At 39.1% G+C, this 20,076-nt stretch overlaps 1 protein-coding gene across 1 annotated transcript; it reads left to right on the top strand.

The window, feature by feature from the left end:
- The first annotated feature begins 8,790 nt into the window (after positions 1–8,790).
- Positions 8,791–17,858, top strand: LOC105025666 (dehydrogenase/reductase SDR family member 11). Its single transcript, XM_010896539.4, has 7 exons — positions 8,791–9,095; positions 12,720–12,929; positions 13,186–13,280; positions 15,504–15,633; positions 15,915–16,007; positions 16,112–16,177; positions 16,344–17,858. Exons 1-7 carry the CDS (start codon positions 8,964–8,966, stop codon positions 16,383–16,385), a joined length of 768 nt encoding a protein of 255 aa, XP_010894841.1. The 5' UTR covers positions 8,791–8,963; the 3' UTR covers positions 16,386–17,858.
- The last annotated feature ends 2,218 nt before the right edge of the window (positions 17,859–20,076 follow it).

Genomic DNA, 20,076 nt, shown 5'->3' with positions numbered 1-20,076 from the left:
CTTCTGTATAGAGTTTTCATTGGCGTCAGTGGGGTTCCTGCAGTATTTTCCTCCGTAGCAAACAGTACACTCATCCATAAAGTAGGAAACACTACACTATGCAGAAGAGTTTAGTAGTTCTTTCTACTTTATGGATGACTGCACTGTACATCATTGTCTTCCCGTTGCCGTGGTAGGTTCATATTTGGCACTGCTCAGAATCCTTCTTCAATCCAATAGGCAGAACAAATTCCAAAATAGCAAACTAAATCATCACACAACTGAATCGGTTTGTGAAATACATTGCAAATGGATAACCACATGATCTAAACATTTACAAAAGTGTACTAAAATTGTATCAAACAGCAGAACCAATACAATGTGTAACACAATGTCATTATTCCATACATACATTAGTTATCCCCAGTGTTTTTATCCAAAATAATTATCAACTTATCAATTTAGCTACATCAGTCAGTATGTCACAGGGTCTTACCAGCCTTTAGTCGTCTGTCCTGGCAGAAACAGAAGTGTCTACAGAGATGTTCTTTTTAAGCCTTTCTCAGCCACGTGATGCAAACCACAGGAAGAGGTCTAACAGTTTCATGCTGCCATCTCCCTTGTTTCTGAGATACACCAACCAACCCATGATTAAAGGACATACATGTCCCTTTTAAGGGCATCTTAAAAGAATAGATCAGTGCAAAGGAGACAGTGGCATTATATATATATATATATATATATATATATATATATATATATATATATATATATATATATATATTATTTAGTAATCCCTTTCAAATGTATTTGACATAGTGACATTACCCAAGAGATCAAAAGCTTAGATTCGTTAACAGTCAAAGTTTTAACGTTAGTAATGTACACAGTTTAGCAGATGTAGTAAAATGCTTATGTCTTGGCCCCTAAAGCAATCTAGCCATATAAAGTCATTTTAAGTAAGTTTAAGTACGTTTTTTTTAAAGTACAGTTAATAATAAAATAAGCAAGATATAGAATAAAACAAAATGGAAAGTCATAAGTTTTCACAATGTACATGATACAGCAGCGTGGTTGAATGTGTGTGGGTGTATGTGTGTGTGTGTGCATGTGAGTGAGAGAGAGAGAGAGAGAGAGAGAGATAATGTAATAAAGGGCTCTATGTGTATATCCGGGTGCAGAGAACAGCCTGATGGACTGTAAGACAAGACAGTTAAATGTAAGACAAGATGTAAGACACAAAACTACCTAAATACTGTATAAATAAAATAAATAAACAAATAAACATGAAATTAAAATAAATACCAGTCATCGGCAGCAACAAACGGAAATGGGTACCGAGCAAAGAAAGAATAGATTTCAGAAGTAACGTGTGTGAATTTCCGGCTTGCAGGTTACTATTACAGTTGCAGATCTTGAAGCTGCACTTCCGTCACATTATCACCCGATCGAAATTACTAAACTCACACACTGTTCTGTAAAGGTGATCTCACCTTGTCTCAGACAGAGATCACCATCAATCCCAATGAGGTTCAGGTGTGCAGTAGATTGTTTCGGGGGTGCACTGTTTTCTCCGTTTTAATAGGTTAGAAGTAGATGTCCCTTTTAGGGCAGTGGCACACTGAAGTGATTGTAGTCCTCGCGACCACTTGGCGCTTTTCTTATCTCCCTGGCGTCTAATGCTTAGCATCATGTTGAATTGCTAGTCGCTAGACGCCAGCACTGAAACAATCATAAAACGTCCGAAGAAATCGCTATCGTGAGAGCGGATGAAGAGACTATTTCTTTTTTTGGGGGAGAGAGTAGAATAAAATACTATTTCTTTTTTGGGACGGAGAGTAGAAGGTGTTTCTAGCGCATACGCAGAACTCATCGTTTACACACCTTTTCCTGCTCAGATGTAGGCAGTGTGAACATAATCGTTAATTGGACAGAGGATCCAATTATTCTAACGTCTGAGCGCTAACAAAGTACTTATGTGAGCGACCCTTTATTTTGTCTTCTAAACCAATGATTTTTTATCACACTGTAAGAGAAAGGAGTGGACATTATAAAAGTACAATATCGAGCAAAAAAATTTTGTAACGTGGTTGGAGGCTTGAGTCTTCTCTCTGATATACCACAGCATTCAACCCATTGGCTTGCAAGACCCAAACTACTTTACACATGGTTAGATGTTTACAACCAGGTTTGCCACAGCAAAAAGGAGATGCAAATTGTTTCCTGAGATTTAATAAGATGGGTTATACTACTGCTTATTCTCTGGACTTTGCTAACAGAGGAAGACTGGCAAAGAACGCATGCCCAGTTGAAAGCTCCAGAATATGTGCTATACTGTGTGTGTAATATCCACAACTGATACTTGTGAGATGACTTTCAAGCTAGATATGTTCTCTGTTGTCTAGACAACCTAAACCTCAGAGTCAAGCACAGCGAGGAAGTGGGGGGTGGTTGGAAACTGCTTGTGCAAATTGCAAGTTATTTATGTGAAACTTCAACAGCACAGCAATGCATTTTACACCTACGATCTCAACCGATTCCACCCAAAAAAAAAAGAGGCAGTTTCAGTTGTACCATATTTAACGATTTCAATAGGCATCGATACTAGAATTGTGGGTTTTTTTACACTTTGTGCCCTGGACCAAAGATAATCCAAGACTGATGGCAAAACTGCAATGCTGCAAGTTTTTTTTTGAAAAAGGCATCTATGTGTGACTAACATGGAATTACAGGTTGTTGACCAGGGATTGATTGAATTATCCCTGATTAGACCAGTTAGATGTTTTTTTATGTGGTGTTTCCTGACTAACCTGACCTGGCTACAGAAAGTCTAAATTGGAAAGTATAGTAGGCCTGTAGTTGCAGTCCACAAGGTCACAGTCTATTACCGCAGAATATTGTTGTATTTCTCCTTTTTGGTTGTATAAATAATTTGGTAAAAATAAATTTGGGTGGAGACACATACGGGTGTTGTGCAGCTTGCGTTGCTTTTTTCAGCATGACATTTTTCAAAAAAGGAAAGGAACTCAAATGGAACACTAGTCCCCATCACTGCCACTTGGTAAACAAACTTATATTTATAGCCTAATAACTTAAATCTCCAGACTGTAAACATGCTTTTATACTGATTGATACTAGTCATGTTGCTGGTTTTGTGGGAAAAAAAACAGTCAGTTGTTCTGTCCCTGAGCAAAACAGTGAACGCTTATTGCTCCTCCTCTCCCCCTGTAACATTCTCCCAGGTTTTTGGTGTAAATAAGAACTGGACCTTAATCAACCTGCCTGGTTAAACAATGATGACATTAAAATTAAAAAAATATTCTGACACTTGGGTCTGGTAGAAAATACATTCTGGTATTGTGAGGTTTACTCTGATGCCAAAAATAGAAATGCACTTGCACTTCAGCAAATGGGTGACCAGCCAGCATTATATAATGGAAGACCCCTCTTGTGTACCGTTTATAGCTTGATGACCTTACCTTACACAGATAGCAGCACAGTTTCTAATCTAGGCACATCATCTCACCTACTATTACCCCCACTCCCGAATTACTTACAATTAGTAATTTATATCTTAAGACAGCGAGGTGGGACAACCACATAGCAATAGAAAGTTCATCATACTCAAGAAGGAATCAACAAAGTATGTGCTTCAGGGTGCAAGGGCTGTTTTCAAGTTTCAAGGTTTATTATTTTCAAATGCATCGAACAACACAGTGTTGTCCTGCACAATGACATTCTCGTGACATGGCACCTGACAACGACGTAGTGAGAGTGAAGGAGAAGAATGTATAAGCACAAATAAAGCCAGACCAAAAATGTATAATAAAATAAAGCAACAATATACATAACACTGTACACTAGCAGCAGTTTAAAAAAAAAGAGTACTGTAAACTTGCAGCAATCTGTGTAGTAGCATTAAAAATGTACATATGGCAAGAATGGGAGTAATATACATAAGTGTAAACTAGCAGCAATTGGTAGAAGTATTGAGTATTATAGATACATATGAGTGTAATATGCTTATGAATGATACATGCAAAGGAATGTCCATTAAAATTACCTGAAAGGACATCAGAGCATCTGGAAAGTTTGTGTGTGATCGTGGATCAGTGTTGCTGGTTCTAATGTGGAGTTCTAATGTGGAGCTGGTTCTAATGTGCAGTTCATTTACAAGCTCTTTAAAAAGTTAGGGTTCAAACATTTTCAAAAACCTGGCACAAACTCTGTGGTCCTAGCTGGGTCTACCATGCTAGGACGGAGAAGAGCTTTGACTGGGCTTAGCAGGAACTGCCATCTGGTGGGAGGGCCAAGAGACCAGGTTTGGCAGAACAAAGAGCTTGGATATGGATGTAGGCAGGGGCAGTTTCCCTTGCAACTGTGAAGGCAAGCACAATGGTTTTGTAGTGGATGCAAGCTTCAACTGTAAGCCAGTGGAAAACAGGATGACATGAGTGAATTTGAGAAGGTTGAACATCAGATGAGTTGCAGTGTTCTGGATGAGTTGCAGGGTTTTGATGGCACAAGAAAGAGACCCGTAGCAACAGTGATTTACAGAAGTCCAGACATGAGATGCTAGTGTCAATTCATGTTGTAGAACATGAACCTGCTGGAGCAATTATGTGTTTACACATACATTCAAATGGACATTTAAATCGAGAAACAATTTTGTGGTACAAAAACATTTAAAACATGTTTTAGCTTTGACTAAATTAAACAAAATCATTATTCATTCTGTATAGGATACCATAGGTTTTAACTATGTAATATGACCCCAGTGACTGATTTAATGACAATGTATTATTTTAATTTTTTATTTCAAGATCACAGTACAAATGGAAAAACTGTCCATTTATGGATGAACATTTTTTATTTTGAAAAGGTTTTCCCAAGTAAATCTTACCAGGCTGAAACTGTACTGCCAAAAATGTATTCATCAACTGAATTAGATTGTCTCTTCCGGTTACAATGTGACGAGTGCACTGTGAAAAACAAAGCATAAAACTCAAGCTTATCTGAAATTTCTTTGGGTTAACTGAGACCCATTCTTACTTCTCAGAAAAGCCATAAATGAAAGTCTACCACTCACGCAGTATTAGCTATACGGTTACGGTTAGGAATTAGGGCTGGATTAAGTTTAGACATAAATGGCCGGTTACTTAGGTTAAGGTTAGGTTAAGGTTTATGATTAGTGCAAGTAGAGTTTGTAATCAACTTTGGTGACCCCATTAGGTTCAGTATATATGTGTGTGGGTGTGGAGGTGGCAGGATGTCTGGTTACCACGAAACAGTTTTTTAGATGTTGATGTAGTAATGAATGAACAGCACCACCAGCTGGTAGAAAAAAGGAATTTAGTCAGCTATATGCTTGTATGATCTATTTCTTTTTTTGACGCGTGAAATAGTTATTTAACGCATTACATTGTTATTAATGCATCAAATGTTATTTAAAGTGTTCATTTTGACAGGCAAAGATCCAAATGGCGTTCCATAAATTACGAGATGAACACGCTGAGAGGGAAGTGGGAGAATAACTGCCTAATTTTGTGTATTCAGATGTATTCAGCATTTCACACCGGAAGACTACGAGAGAAACATGCATACGGAGCTGATGGGTTGCAATTTTTCAACAGAACAACGTTTTTTGAAGCCATACGCTATTGTTGATATTCCGATGCGGTCTTAAAAGAGAAATGTGGATGAATATGGAGTTACTTTTCTTTCAATAAGAACAAACAAAAGTATAAGTATTGCAAACAAAATAATTAATATTAAAAGCAAAACATCAACTAAAAAGTATTGAGATCAAAAATAGATATATTGCAAATAAACTCTTTTGAAATGCGAAAATAAATTTAAAATGAATGCAAATTATTATTTGTGAGGAAATAAGGAAATATCTTTGGCTTCAGTAGTTTTCTGTCTTTGCTTACGTGAATGGATTTAGCTCTGGATTTCTTTTTTTGCGGTTGCGGGTTTAAGAGAGGAAATGCATCTCCATTGGTCAACCAGACTGTGCAACGTCAACAGCTCCAGTTCGTTTACACTGTAGGCTTGTTACGTTAATAAGTAGACTTGCTATTGTGTATTGAACTTAATTTGAGTTTCTGCGTTTATTTGTTACTCTATGCATACTATGAAGTTGCTTGGTCAAATTCCATATATAATACGTGTGGATTGTATTCACTGAACAATCATCTCGTGAACCTATGTTATATATCTAACAGGCTAAGATGAAGCACACTAAAAAAGCTGACACATACAAATGACAGCGTGTTACAATTTAGCTAGTTATCTGTGGAACAGAACTAACCCAAAATCATAATGTCAAAATAGCTATGCAGCATGGCCAGTGCAGCATGGCCAGTATGCGTTAATTTAAGTTATAAGTCTGAAATAACAGTGCTTTATTATTTGATTAGTTGCCATGACATGAAAAATCAATCTGCACAACTAGCCATTACACTATCTTCAAATGTTACACTCAAACTCATTATTAATGTTACATTCACACACACAAGGTTATTCCTACAGTCTACCTGGAGATCTATGATTGATACTTTCCTACAGGTAACACAGTTCTTGTGTTCAAGAAAAAGGCTACAAAGTGTTCAAATTGGCTTCCTCAATAATAGTTTATGTATTTAACCAGGAAAAGCTCATTGAGATTAAAAATCATTTTTTAAGGAGCATCCTTGCCAAGATAGGCAGCAGCAAGTTTAAGTGTTAAGAATACCAAATAGACAACATAAAAACAATAAACATTTTGAGTAGTTGAATGACTTAGTTGAAGACTTAACTAATAGGGAATATCTAGGCCACTTGTATCATCTGTTATAGATAAACTCAGTGAGGATGAGATTCATGTGGTATGTGAAAATTACTTCCATTGCTGCCTGTCACCACTCTCCTCCACTCCAGCCACCTGTTTAGGTCATCTGGACCTCCTAAACAGACAGACAATAGAATCCTAAATAGCTAATTATTTAACTGTTCCAACTGTTACCAGGCACAAAACAATTTACCATAGCTTTTTCCTGGTGTCCTCCTTGTTATAAAGGTAGCTTGCTCAGATACCCAGTGCCATTAGGCTGGTTGGATAGCTACTAACTATTGAACATTTTCTTATCCGAAATGACAAAATGCTCACATATAAACAATTATTAGGCACATATATTCGGGCTAGGTTGTTTAGTCAACATACTGACTGGAGCTGTTGATGTTGCCCAGTCTGGTTGACCAATGGAAACGCATTTCCTCTCTTAAACCCACCCACCTTGAAATGTGTGTCACAAACTCGCAAAAAACGAGAGAGCAAAATCCAGGGTAACGTAACCAAAGATAAGAAAAAACTGGAGCAAAAAAAAGATTTGTTTTAACCCAATCGCGTTAAAGAAAAAAATATTCCCTCAAATAATGATTTGCATTCTTTTTTAATCAATTTGTTTTCGCATTTCAAAAGATTTCATTTGCAATATATATTTTTTTTATCTCAATACTTTTTAGTTGATGTTTTGCTTTCAATATTAATTATTTTGTTTGCAATACTAATACTTTTGTTTGTTCTTATTGAAACAATAGAAACTCCATAGATGAACAACAATCTTCCATCCGCAACCACAAGAGAGATAACTTCATGGCGAGGTAATTTTAGACTGGCAAAGACACCGAGGTAAAGTTGGTTTGATATTCGAAAACCATGATTAGGTCACATTAGAACCAGGTGTATCAAACGACAAATAACGGTCTGCTTATGGTTACCCATACTTTTTGCAATGAAAAATGTATGTAGAATGTATGATGAATATATGTTTTTCTTTCATTTTTGAATATTTCAATTTTCAAATGTTTATTAAAAAAAATCCTAACTTTTTTGTAAATACCAAAGGCTGTGCAACATGTGGGTTTGCTCTCTGAACAATCTGAAAGTGGTTTGGGGTTTCTAAGCCACATGGTTAAAAAGCTATTGAATACCTAACTTTGAGGTCCCTAACCATAAGCAGACCGCTGTAATACATTGTTCGATACACCAGGTTATAGTGTGGCTGTGTCCAGGAAAATAAACAAGACCTGATGTTGGGTTTTGAATATCCAATAATATCAAATATCAAACTAACTTCACCTCAGTGGCAAAGACGACGTTTTTGGGTCTGGAGTTGTGCTTTAAGTACAGGAAACAAAATCCCACGAATACAAGTCCATGAAGAGCATGTGGGGCATAGGCCTTCACCTAGAGAGAGGGGAGATAAATACATTGTTAAAAAAATTAAGGGAACACGTAATAAAAACAAGTCAGTAAAACTTCTGGGAAATCAATGTCCAGTTAGGAAGGATAAGCGATTTTGAATCAATATCACCTGTTTTGGCGCAAATGAAATTGACAACAGGTGCACTGGAGAGGCAACAGCAAGACAACCCCCCAAAAGGAAATGGTTTTGCAGGTGGTGGCCACAGACAAGTGCACTCTCATTATCCTTCCTGACTGATTCTTCTCTAGTTTTGCTAGTGTCCTTGTCACTACTGGTAGAATAAGGTGGTACCTGCAGCCCATTCAGGTTGCACAAGTTGTCCAGCTCGCCAAGGATGGCACATCCATACATACTGTCGCAAGAAGGTTTGCTGTGTCTCCCAGTACATTCTCAAGACCATGGAGGAGATACCAGGAGAAGGGCCGGTACACGAGCTGTTAGCTTAGACAGTATTGTCCAATTTGTTAGTTAAATACCCAGCATTTATTAATAGGCCTCTGTCAATGCAGTTTAATACATCCACTGTGGATGTTTTTTCTATTTTCTTTACTTTAGATGGGAGACTTTTATTTTGATGGTGTATTTATACAATTGCAACTTAGTGAATTGTCTTAAAGAATCGGTTCCCTTGATAAAGCACTTAACTAGCCGATAAAGTGGACGCGAAAGCACTTATTTGTTCTTATTCGGCAACATTTATAAACAGCATTTATAGTCTTTAGGATTTTTTTGACAATGGATCGCTGGAAAGATAGAGTGGCGCTTGTTACTGGGGCTTCGGTTGGAATCGGTGCAGCTATTTGCAAGGCGCTAGTGAGGCAAGGAATGAAGGTTGTCGGCTGTGCCAGGAACGTGGAGAAGATTGAGGTGAGATGGCAGTGAATGCCTATTTCTTGGTAAACCGATTTCAACTGTGATTAGGATATTAGGCCAGTAATTTTCAAATGTGTCACGGCACCTTGGTGTACTTTGCGGAGCTGAGGGCTTTTAACCAGACTTTATGACATATTTGCTTCGGAGTTTTGTAGATAACAATAAGGGGGTAATTGTCGCATCCCACATCAGGACCGAAACAATTCCACTCCGGAACGAATGGCTCTTTATGAACGGTATGTTTTGAAGAACGTTGGGAACCGAATGCCATATTAGAGATGTTCATTTGGCACATTAATTCATTTATTTCGTAAACTGAAACACTCTTCCTGATAAGGTGTTAAACGTATTCATTAAAGATTTAAGTATCTACACTTAATTAATAGAGGGAAGACTGCGTCTTTGTGTTCCACACGGATTTTTCAGTAGGGTAACGTGAGTAAAATAATTTAGGTATAATAGTTCAGGTAAGATGTAACTTATTTGAACGGGCATTTCACGCTTGAACACAATTCAAGCATGCTTTCTTCGCCTACTCAATGGAGAATTTATTGCAATTATTAATTGTTTGGGGATTGTTTTTAAGCGTTTTAAACGAATAGGCGTTCGGGAGCCAAATGAGCCGGCTCTTTCAGGGGAACGCAGCCAGAAGAACTGTTTCACCAAAACGAATCGGAATGCGATCATTACATTTTACTATCAACGGCACTACGGAAAACTAGTGACGGGACGTCTGAAGCGAGTCTTTGCATCATGCATCGAGATTCTAGCGCGGTCTTTGCTCCAAGTGAAGTTAGAGGAGTCTAACTGTATCGGATAATGGAAACGCCCTAACATGACCTCGATTGAGGTCTCGATCCTGCGCAGAACTGCCTGGTTGGGTGTGGTTGGTTTAGATTCCACTTGAAAATTTATTCTCACCTATTAGAACCGACTGTTCAGTTGTGTACCCCAGTATCTAACCCGAACACAGTGATATAGTGAAAATATTGTTACTTATGTAGATGTATTGATTGTATAAGTTAGTGAACTGTTATAAGCTGTTGTAACCAATGAAGCAAAATATTAATTGTTTGTAATATGAGCTAAAATGGAAGGTGCAAGTAGGAGAATAGGACACCCTGTTCAAGCGGTTGCCGGGGAGAGAAAGATTTAGTATGTCTGTTTTGTGAGAAACAGGTCACAGGTCAGAGACGCACACACATAGTCGGACAAACAACACAGACACCACAAGGGGGGGCACTTGCAGTTATCCTATAAGGAATAGAACTGGGATTGGGCCAAGGACACACTTGCTTTGTAAGTTAACGCCTCTGTCTTTTTGGGCGGAGTAGAAGTATAAAAATGATGTTTTGACTGTTGATCCTTAGACATTGTGCGGCGACACTTGTCTCCAGAAGCTTCTGTAATAAATGGATATACGATACGGTAATTGACCTGACTCCTGGTGTTTTATTCTCCTTTCCAACAAACCAACTCGGGGAAGTGTTAGACTTCAACACTTAAAAATGTATCACAGAAATATCACTTCCCAGTTACAAAAGCTAAAGGGGACACTTTTCTGTCCAATCGTCAAAGCACTGTCCGCTTAAAAGTGGACGGTACACTACAGTCATGAAAGTTCGATTGCCAATTCAAACAATTACAGCAAAGTATTGTACCATTTGTATTTATTTCTTAACCCATTGAGTGAATGCATTCCAACCTAAACCGGAATAAGAATAAATAGCTACATAAAAAAATCGTTTTATTGTTTGTTAAAACATTACCTACAAGATCAGGCTATAGCTAGTTATTATGTTAAAGAATTGAGATTTGGAGATGCGATTGACGGGAGTTGCCTTCATGAGATTGTTTAACGTGAATCTTCATATTGAGCCAATATAGCCTACTTTTATTGATAGAATAATTTTGTCCGTCCCTACGGAGAACGTCAATAATCCCCATAAAACCTAGCGGCTAAATGTGATACTGGTAAATAACACATTTAACCATTCATGTAATCCATTACAAATTTTTGAATCGCTTCAAATAAGGTCTGTGTTTCGTTTAAACATACCCCGGCTTTGCGTTTTGACAACCGTGTAAATCTCGTGAGGTAGAGGTGACGATTCTCAACATACTTGCTGAAGGAATTAGCTCTAAGAATATATATATATATATATATAGCCAATATTTAAGTCAAACATATATTTACACGATTATGTAAATGGTGAGGTGGCCTAAGCCTACACGAAACACAGAGCTTACTTGAAGGGAATCCAAAAATCCCCTATGGAAGAAATGAATGGCGTACGAACCGAAAGAGACGCTCTTCTAGTTGTGCTAGAAGGTTTTATGGAGATTATGATTCCTACTATTGCAGTAAATTCTGGATCCTTACCCCAATGTTGCGCATGCGTTATGGCCTCCATCTCTCAACTGTCTTCATATTAGAGTATGGTTCATATACAGTTTTTGTTTTCAGTTTACTTGATTCATTAAAAAAATGTGGGTTATAACCCAACTTCATGCCTGTCTCCCATGCAGCTCAGTGATTTAACCACTTGTTTGTCTGCATGTCATTTTGGCTGAGGTCTCTTCATAGTGTTGACGTACAGCAGACCCGGCGCCACGAGCCCCCTCAATTGTATTTTCTGCCCTCCCAGTTTAAGTTTTAAAAACACTATCGAAAAATAGCCAAAACACAGATTAGCCCCCTCGCCATTTTTAACAGCTCCCTCAGTTACTTCGTCCTGTCGCCGGGGCTGATGTATAGTCATGCTTTCTACGTGCAACACTGTTTGTCTTTAATAATGTAATTCTAAATTCTATTTAATATGTATGCATTGGTCTAGTATAAAATGCAGACTGCTTTTATCTTGGGAATAAGGTTCCAGGCAAGTTCGACATTATTAATCAGAACTGAGACTGTGTCAGTTTATTACAGAAAGCCTTTATCTTTTTTCTTTGCGTGATAAGACATCCAGTAATACCTCAGTTTAACGAGTGGGTGATAACTATAGACCTTGGTCATATTCCACACCGTGCCTTATTGCTTACATATACCAAGACTATCAGCCAATCAGCGTTTAGAATTGAAACCACCTTGTTTATAAGTAAACACCAGGGGGTGTGGCATATGGCCAGCATACCAAGGTTAAGCTGTTCTTAGGCACGACGCATCATGGATGATCTTATATACCATGGCTATCAGCCAATCAGCATTCGTGATTCAAACCACTCCGTTTATAAGAGTCCAGGGGCACTGCTTGAATTGAGTTGGTAATGAGATTATATATAACATACAGTATGCCATGTAGCATACTGTGGTTAGGGCTCCATTGACATTTTCACTTTGGTAAAGTTATATCATCAGTGTAGCCTATTGGCTAACAAATTGTTCATTTATTAAGTAACCTGCAATTTGCCACTTGATTTCCCTACTTTAATGCCGGGCTGACACTAATCACACTGCAAATTACTTAATTACTTTTATGATTTGTTTCATAGCCCTCAAAGCGGAATCTTCACAGAATGCAGTACATTTGTGAATTACTCTCATATGGCTTCCCTATAGTCTTTTAACCTATGTAACATATAGTATATGCATTAAGTTATCTTATCTCTTGAATATAGAAAATGGCAGCAGAGTTTCAGAGTGCTGGATACAGAGGCTCCCTATTTCCCTACAAATGTGACTTATCAAATGAAGAGGAAATTCTCTCCATGTTCTCTGCCATCAATGCATTCCATCATGGATTAGATGTGTGCATCAACAATGCTGGCCTAGCCCATCCTGAGTCATTGTTGAATGGAAAAAGCAATGGCTGGAGGACAATGATTGATGTAGGTGTCACTGTAATCTCTGTTTATGTCACCTAATAACCATTTTTATTGAAAAAGTTTTTGTAATTTAGATGCTCTTATCCAGAGTGAATAACGAAAGGAATTATTGTCTTTGTGTCATATTCCAACCTTTATTAGCATTTGCTATTAATGTTAGTTTCAATCTGTTTCCATATTTATCAACAACAAAAAGAAGGAATGGCTGTCACACACTGTATGGAATAGCATATTCATACACAATAAATGCATTTTATAGGTAAACATCCTTGCATTGTCTATCTGCACACGAGAGGCATACCAGTCAATGAAGGAAAAGAACGTGGATGATGGACACATAATTAACATTAACAGGTACCATACAACGGTCTCTACATCCGGATACATTGGTGGCAAATATATTGTCCCTGCTACACATCAACAATTATTAACTTATATGACTCATTTCTGACCATACAATCTATTTCCCAGTCCATTACAAGCAGTGCTGACTCTAGCTTTTTGAGGGCCCTAAACAAAATGTCATTTGGAGCCCCCTCTCCCCTGTCAGTTGGGGGCACCCTAGCAAAGGCCCCATAGCGATCTGGGGCCCTAAGCGAATGCTTATGTCGCTTATGGCTGGAGCCGGCCCTGATTAAAAATAAAGGGGTCCTATTAAAATGTCCTGGTAGCCATCAGAGAGCTACAAAAAAACTCATGGATTTGGTTGACAGTAAGCGTAAGCACTCGCTCCCTTTGCACTCTCCAAGGACTGTTACATTTCCATTGATTGTATGCAGGATTTAATTTTTTTACATCTGCTATCAAGCAAGTTTGGCTTGTTAATGTAAGCACATTGTTTTCATCTTATTAGCTAAACAAAAATAGCTTTAGCAACACAATTGTTGCAGAAATAAACGCTTTAGCAGCATTGTCAAGAAAATGTGCTTTGTTCACATATCATGTGACTAAAACATCATTTAGTCTGTAATGATCTTCAAAAAGCCATGCATTAGCTCATCGTACTGTTAATATAGCAACAGACCGTAGAAGAACTCGAATCCCATTGTGATGCAGAAAATGAAATAATTTTTTCAGATCTCTTGAGTATCAACCTGGAGCATTTTGGCAAATTCAAGGCCATCAGTTATGTTCTTTTTAGTGACAGTGGTTTTCATGCTATTCTAGCATGAAACCCTTTTTTGCCCAGAGTCTTCCATATTTTGGGAGTCACAAACAAACAGTGACTTTAGGTGAGAGAGACCTGCAGATTCCTGGATGATGTTTTAGGGTAATTTGTGACTTCCTGGATGATTTTACACCTTTTCTTGAAAAAATCTGGACAGGAAGGCAACTCCTGGAAAAATGCATTACTGCTTTCTCCATTTACACAGTATGACTATGACTGTGGTTCAGTAGAGCCCCAAAGAAGCCCTGTAGAAATGGCTTTGTAAGCCTTTCCAATCAATCAATCAATCCAAAATTTTTTATAAAGTGTTTTTACAACAGCAGTTGTCACAAAGTGCTTTACAGAGACACCCGGCCTTAAACCCCAAGGAGCAAACAACAGTAGTGTTGAATTTCAGTGGCTAGGAAAAACTCCCTAAGAAGGTCGAATTTTAGGAAGAAACCTAGAGAGGACCCAGGCTCAGAGGGGTGACCAGTCCTCTTCTGGCTGTGCCGGGTGAAATATTAAGAGTCCAATCGGAATAATAAATACATTTCTCTTGGCTAAATCCAGAGTATATTTGATTTTAGACTAGGTCAGAAGTATGACCAGGTGGACAAGGACAGGAACAGCAACGGTCCCCCCAAACCAGGTAATCCGCAGGTGTGGACCAGGACCTCATCTCCTTCTAAAATTTAAAATTGGAGGAAACTGAGAAAAGTTAGTAGTACATCCCTCATGTCCCCCAGCACAATAATATAGCATCGTAACACTTTGGAAACTTCATCTGAATGAACAGCTGCTTTCCAGAGGTGTTCAGGAATGTTTTTTGGATCATGTGTGACGCGAACTACTGATTGCAGAGGCCAAGGATAGTCAGATTTATATTGGGAGGGCTGGCCTGAATCAGGCTGAACAATTTATGGTGTGAGGCATTACTTACTATATACCCACTGTATACTTATTATACACATTCTAAAATTAACAGGCAGCCAATACAAGGACTAATGGCTTAAGAACATTCTGGTTTTTGTTAGCAAGGAGCTGTTGTTTTCTGAATTTATTGAAATTTGCAAGCACAAAAATTTGAAGAAAGACCAGACAAGATGGCAATGCAATTATTGAAGCTGCTAGTGATATTGTCCATCTCAGTATTGGCCTGGCAGAAAAGTGGACACAGATTTTGTCACATTATGGATTTGGGCCTGAATTAATGTTGGAGTCATGTGTAGGATTTTGGCGTGGTTGGTTGACAGATTTGTCCTCTCCCTGAAAATATTCACCTCTACTTAAAAATATATTGATTTAAGAAAAATGCAAGGGTTGACATAATTTGGCCTCCACTGTATTTATTTGGACCTATAATGTAGATAGTCAATTACTTCCTTTGGACAATGCACTTTTCATACAAACTGTATTTCATCTTACAGTATGGGTGGACATTGTGTAGTTCAAAATGCTGACACACACTTCTATAGCGCTACCAAGCATGCTGTCACTGCCCTGACAGAGGGGCTGCGGCAGGAGCTGCGCGAAGCTAAGACCCACATACGAGCCACGGTAAGTTTTGAAATCCCAGTCTTCTAATTTCAGTGAAATAGTTAATCCTTCTTTTGTTCTTCTACAGTGCCAGCTACCAAGCACTGAATGGTGCTAAATTGTATTGTTAGTATATTACAGCACACTACTGACAACAATGCTGGGTTTTTCTTTCTGTACATTATCAGTCTATTTTGTCTTAATGACAGAACACGTTTACAATCTTTTTACTTTTCTATCACAACGTTTCAGTCTCTTGTGAAACTGACTCCAACCCAGTGTTTCTGTATTCCTTTGGGCAGTGCATATCTCCTGGTGTGGTGGAAACAGAATTTGCATTCAGGCTTCACAGTCTACAACCAGAAAAAGCTGTGGCTACATATGACAGCATGAAGGTATTAATAGCAAGAAGAACAATTATATCTGTGTATACAGCAGGCTATAGGATTTGGTTTAAATGTTTTGGCTACATTAAAACGATCCTATTGCCTTCCTACAGTGTTTGGAAGCAGTTGATATTGCCAGTGCTGTGTTGTACGTCTTAGCTGCACCACCACATGTTAACGTAAGTCTGACTTTTATTTAAAAAAAGATTCTTATGTCTATCTCACTGTAGATTTACATTATATAATATGCTCTACACACGCTGATCACTCTTTAATGTTTGAGTCAATGAGGAAAAACATTCTATTATTAAACAAATGATAACTATATATCATTTTCATATGTAGATTGGAGACATTCAAATGCGACCTGTGGAGCAAGTGCCATAGAGCAGCGCAGGAAGAATCTGATGGCACCTTAATCATCACAGAAATAAATGGAAGATGTCAGGGTGATGACCAATATATCACGACAAAGAGCTGTTAATATAGCTGTAAAAAGTGATGTGATGTGGGACCCATGGTTTACGGTCTCAAATACCATGGCTGTTAGCCAATCAGTATTCAGGACTAAAACCACCTGATATAGAAGTGACTGTATCCCACAGGCATGTCATCACATACATTTTTACTGTTCCAATTGCATTGGTAACTGGTTTGTAATAGCAATAAGGCATATCAGGGTTTGTGATATATTGCCAATATACCACAACTGAGTGGCCATGCACTCCGCAATGCAGTGTGTCTAAGAACAGCGCTTAGCTGTGGTAAATTGGCCATATGCCACACCCCCTCATGTCTTTATTGCTTATTTATATATTTACAAACGGGTGACAAATTGAAGGAAAAACCTGACTAAATGAGTGGAGGAACATAACGAGCAGTACGTCTTGACACCTATTGTGTGTGGGTCTGGATGCTGTGTTTTGCTGTGGGGAGCATTTTGCTGGCATGGTTTGGGTCCACCTGTCCCCTCTGAGGGAATGGTCGCTGCAAAATATTACAAAATGATAGTGAGTTACCACTCTTATACTATAGTGATGGGTGTGGTCTCTTCCAGGATAGCAATGCCCCCAACCACAGGACACAAGGGATCATTTAATGTTTTGATAAGTATGAAAATGATATGAATCATATACTATGGCCTTCGCAGTCACCAGATCTCAACACAATTGTACACCTATGGGAGATTTTGGACCAGATTTTGTGTTAGCCAGTTTTCTCCACCCCATCATCAAAATACCAAATGAGGGAATATCTTTTGGAAGAATGGTGTTCCATCCTTTCAGTAGAGTTCCAGAGAGTTGTAGAATATTTGCACATTGAAGCTCTTCTGGATATGCACAGTGGTGAATGACAAATGGGTCGCTGTTTGATTAAAGTGAATGACTCAGTTGCTCACAAGTCTTTCTCAACATGAGCAGAGGCTCAGTTATAGGTTCTATGAAGCTGTGTATATCATATCATTCAATAATCAACAGTCAGATGGGGTGTGGGCAGGGGCAGCAGTAGGAATCATCAGGTAGCAACTTGATCTGCAACTGTTATGCATGCAGGTATGTGCGTTTGTGTTTTTTCCCCTCCTGCCGTTTCCCCAGGTGTCCTTTATGTTCCTGATTGTGCCCGTTGGTGTTTCCCACCTGGCAGTTATGAGTGCATTGCCTGACTGCTGTGGTAGACCAATCAGTAGACATCCTTCCTAATCGCACCACCTGTTCCTTTTTCCATTACCCAATCACATCACACATCCCTACTTTAAAAACCCAGTCATTTGGTTCTCCCAGGGAGACTATTTTGCTTTACCCCCTTTTTGATAGACAGGCACTTTGTTCATTCATACATCACTTAGTTTAGCACATATGAGTATGTATTGCTGTGGTGGTATGTTTGGTGTTTTCTAGTCAATTGTTTGCTGTTTCGTCCTTGTTCAATCGGTGTGTTTTGTTTGTCCCTGTGTCCCTGGGAAAAGCCACCCTTGGGCATACACAACCTGTAGGAAAACTGTCTAAAAACACTAGTTAGAACTGTGCAGACCACCCACTGTATTTTTGTATTGGTTAGTAGTCAGCTAAGCTGTTCTTGAGGCAGGAAAGTTAAGTTTAGGGGTGTTTGGACTGTATTATTTCATTTCTTGGGTCCAGCTCAGCCCCTTTTCCATAACCCCTTTACCATGTGTTTATAATAAATGTTTTATGTTTGACGGTAGCTTTGGTTTTCTGTGTCGTTTGTTCTCACTGTTCATTTACACTACACTACTTTGCATGAGTTTTATGTTACGGGTCTCTGTACCATCCACCCTAGACGGCTAGAGCCACAGGGTTCGTAACAGCAACACAACAAGGAGGGCTTTGGACAGGGACAGTAACGAGTTATTCAGGCCAGGTAGTCCTGAGGTGTGGTTAAACTTCATAAGGTTAAACAGGACACCACGAAAGTTACAAAGTGCATTTCTTGGATTCAATAGGATACCTGAGCATATGTTTCAGACTGACCCTTGGCCCCTGTCATATAAACCACTGTAATGTAAACAATCAGGAAAGTAGCCCTAGTCCCCAATAATAATAACAGACTGGCCCTAGTCCCCAATAATAATAACAGACTGGCCCTAGTCCTCAACAATAATACCAGACTGGCCCTAGTCCCCAATAATAATACCAGACTGGCTCTAGTCCCCAATAATAATAACAGACTGGCCCTAGTCCCCATCAATAATAACAGACTGGCCCTAGTCCCCAATAATAATAACAGACTGGCCCTAGTCCTCAACAATAATACCAGACTGGCCCTAGTCCCCATCAGTAATAACAGACTGGCCCCTAGTCCCCAACAATAATAACAGACTGGCCCTAGTCCCCAACAATAATAACAGACTGGCCCTATAGTCCCCAATAATAATAACAGACTGGCCCTAGTCCCCATCAATAATAACAGACTGGCCCTAGTCCCCAATCATAATAACAGACTGGCCATAGTCCTCAACAATAATACCAGACTGGCCCTAGTCCCCATCAGTAATAACAGACTGGCCCTAGTCCCCATCAATAATAACAGACTGGCCCTAGTCCCCAATAATAATAACAGACTGGCCCTAGTCCCCATCAATAATAACAGACTGGCCCTAGTCCCCAATAATAATAACAGATTGTCCCTAGTCCCCATCAATAATAACAGACTGGCCCTAGTCCCCCACAATAATAACAGACTGGCCCTAGTCCCCATCAATAATAACAGACTGGCCCTATAGTCCCCAATAATAATAACAGACTGGCCCTAGTCCCCAACAATAATAACAGACTGGCCCTAGTCCCCATCAATAATAACAGACTGGCCCTAGTCCCCAATCATAATAACAGACTGGCCCTAGTCCTCAACAATAATACCAGACTGGCCCTAGTCCCCATCAGTAATAACAGACTGGCCCTAGTCCCCATCAATAATAACAGACTGGCCCTAGTCCCCAATAATAATAACAGACTGGCCCTAGTCCCCATCAATAATAACAGACTGGCCCTAGTCCCCAATAATAATAACAGATTGTCCCTAGTCCCCATCAATAATAACAGACTGGCCCTAGTCCCCCACAATAATAACAGACTGGCCCTAGTCCCCATCAATAATAACAGACTGGCCCTATAGTCCCCAATAATAATAACAGACTGGCCCTAGTCCCCAACAATAATAACAGACTGGCCCTAGTCCCCATCAATAATAACAGACTGGCCCTATAGTCCCCAATAATAATAACAGACTGGCCCTAGTCCCCATCAATAATAACAGACTGGTCCTATAGTCCCCAATAATAATAACAGACTGGCCCTAGTCCCCAATAATAATAACAGACTGGCCCTAGTCCCCATCAATAATAACAGACTGGCCCTAGTCCCCAATAATAATAACAGGCACTACTCCCCAGGCAGAATAATATAGCAGCATAAAACTAGGGGCTGAGACAGTGGGTTCCAGAGATACTGTGGCCACATATGAAGGTAACCCCGGACAAACAGGCAGGAAGTAACCAGCGCCGGACCAAAGGTAACCCCGGACAACCAGGCAGGAAGTAACCAACGCCAGACCAAAGGGA

This window comes from Esox lucius, chromosome 1, assembly GCF_011004845.1.
Source record: "Esox lucius isolate fEsoLuc1 chromosome 1, fEsoLuc1.pri, whole genome shotgun sequence".
Taxonomy (NCBI): domain Eukaryota; kingdom Metazoa; phylum Chordata; class Actinopteri; order Esociformes; family Esocidae; genus Esox; species Esox lucius.
Note: the sequence above shows the minus strand (reverse complement) of the source record. Positions and strands in the feature narration are given on the sequence as shown.

What these genes read in the sequence shown, in the direction of transcription:
- LOC105025666 (XM_010896539.4), top strand. Translation starts at nt 8,964, where the DNA reads ATGGATCGCTGGAAAGATAGAGTGGCGCTTGTTACTGGGGCTTCGGTT. An exon ending in GGAACGTGGAGAAGATTGAG is followed by an intron (nt 9,096 to 12,719) that starts GTGAGATGGCAG and finishes TCTTGAATATAG; the next exon opens with AAAATGGCAGCAGAGTTTCA. An exon ending in CTACATATGACAGCATGAAG is followed by an intron (nt 16,008 to 16,111) that starts GTATTAATAGCA and finishes GCCTTCCTACAG; the next exon opens with TGTTTGGAAGCAGTTGATAT.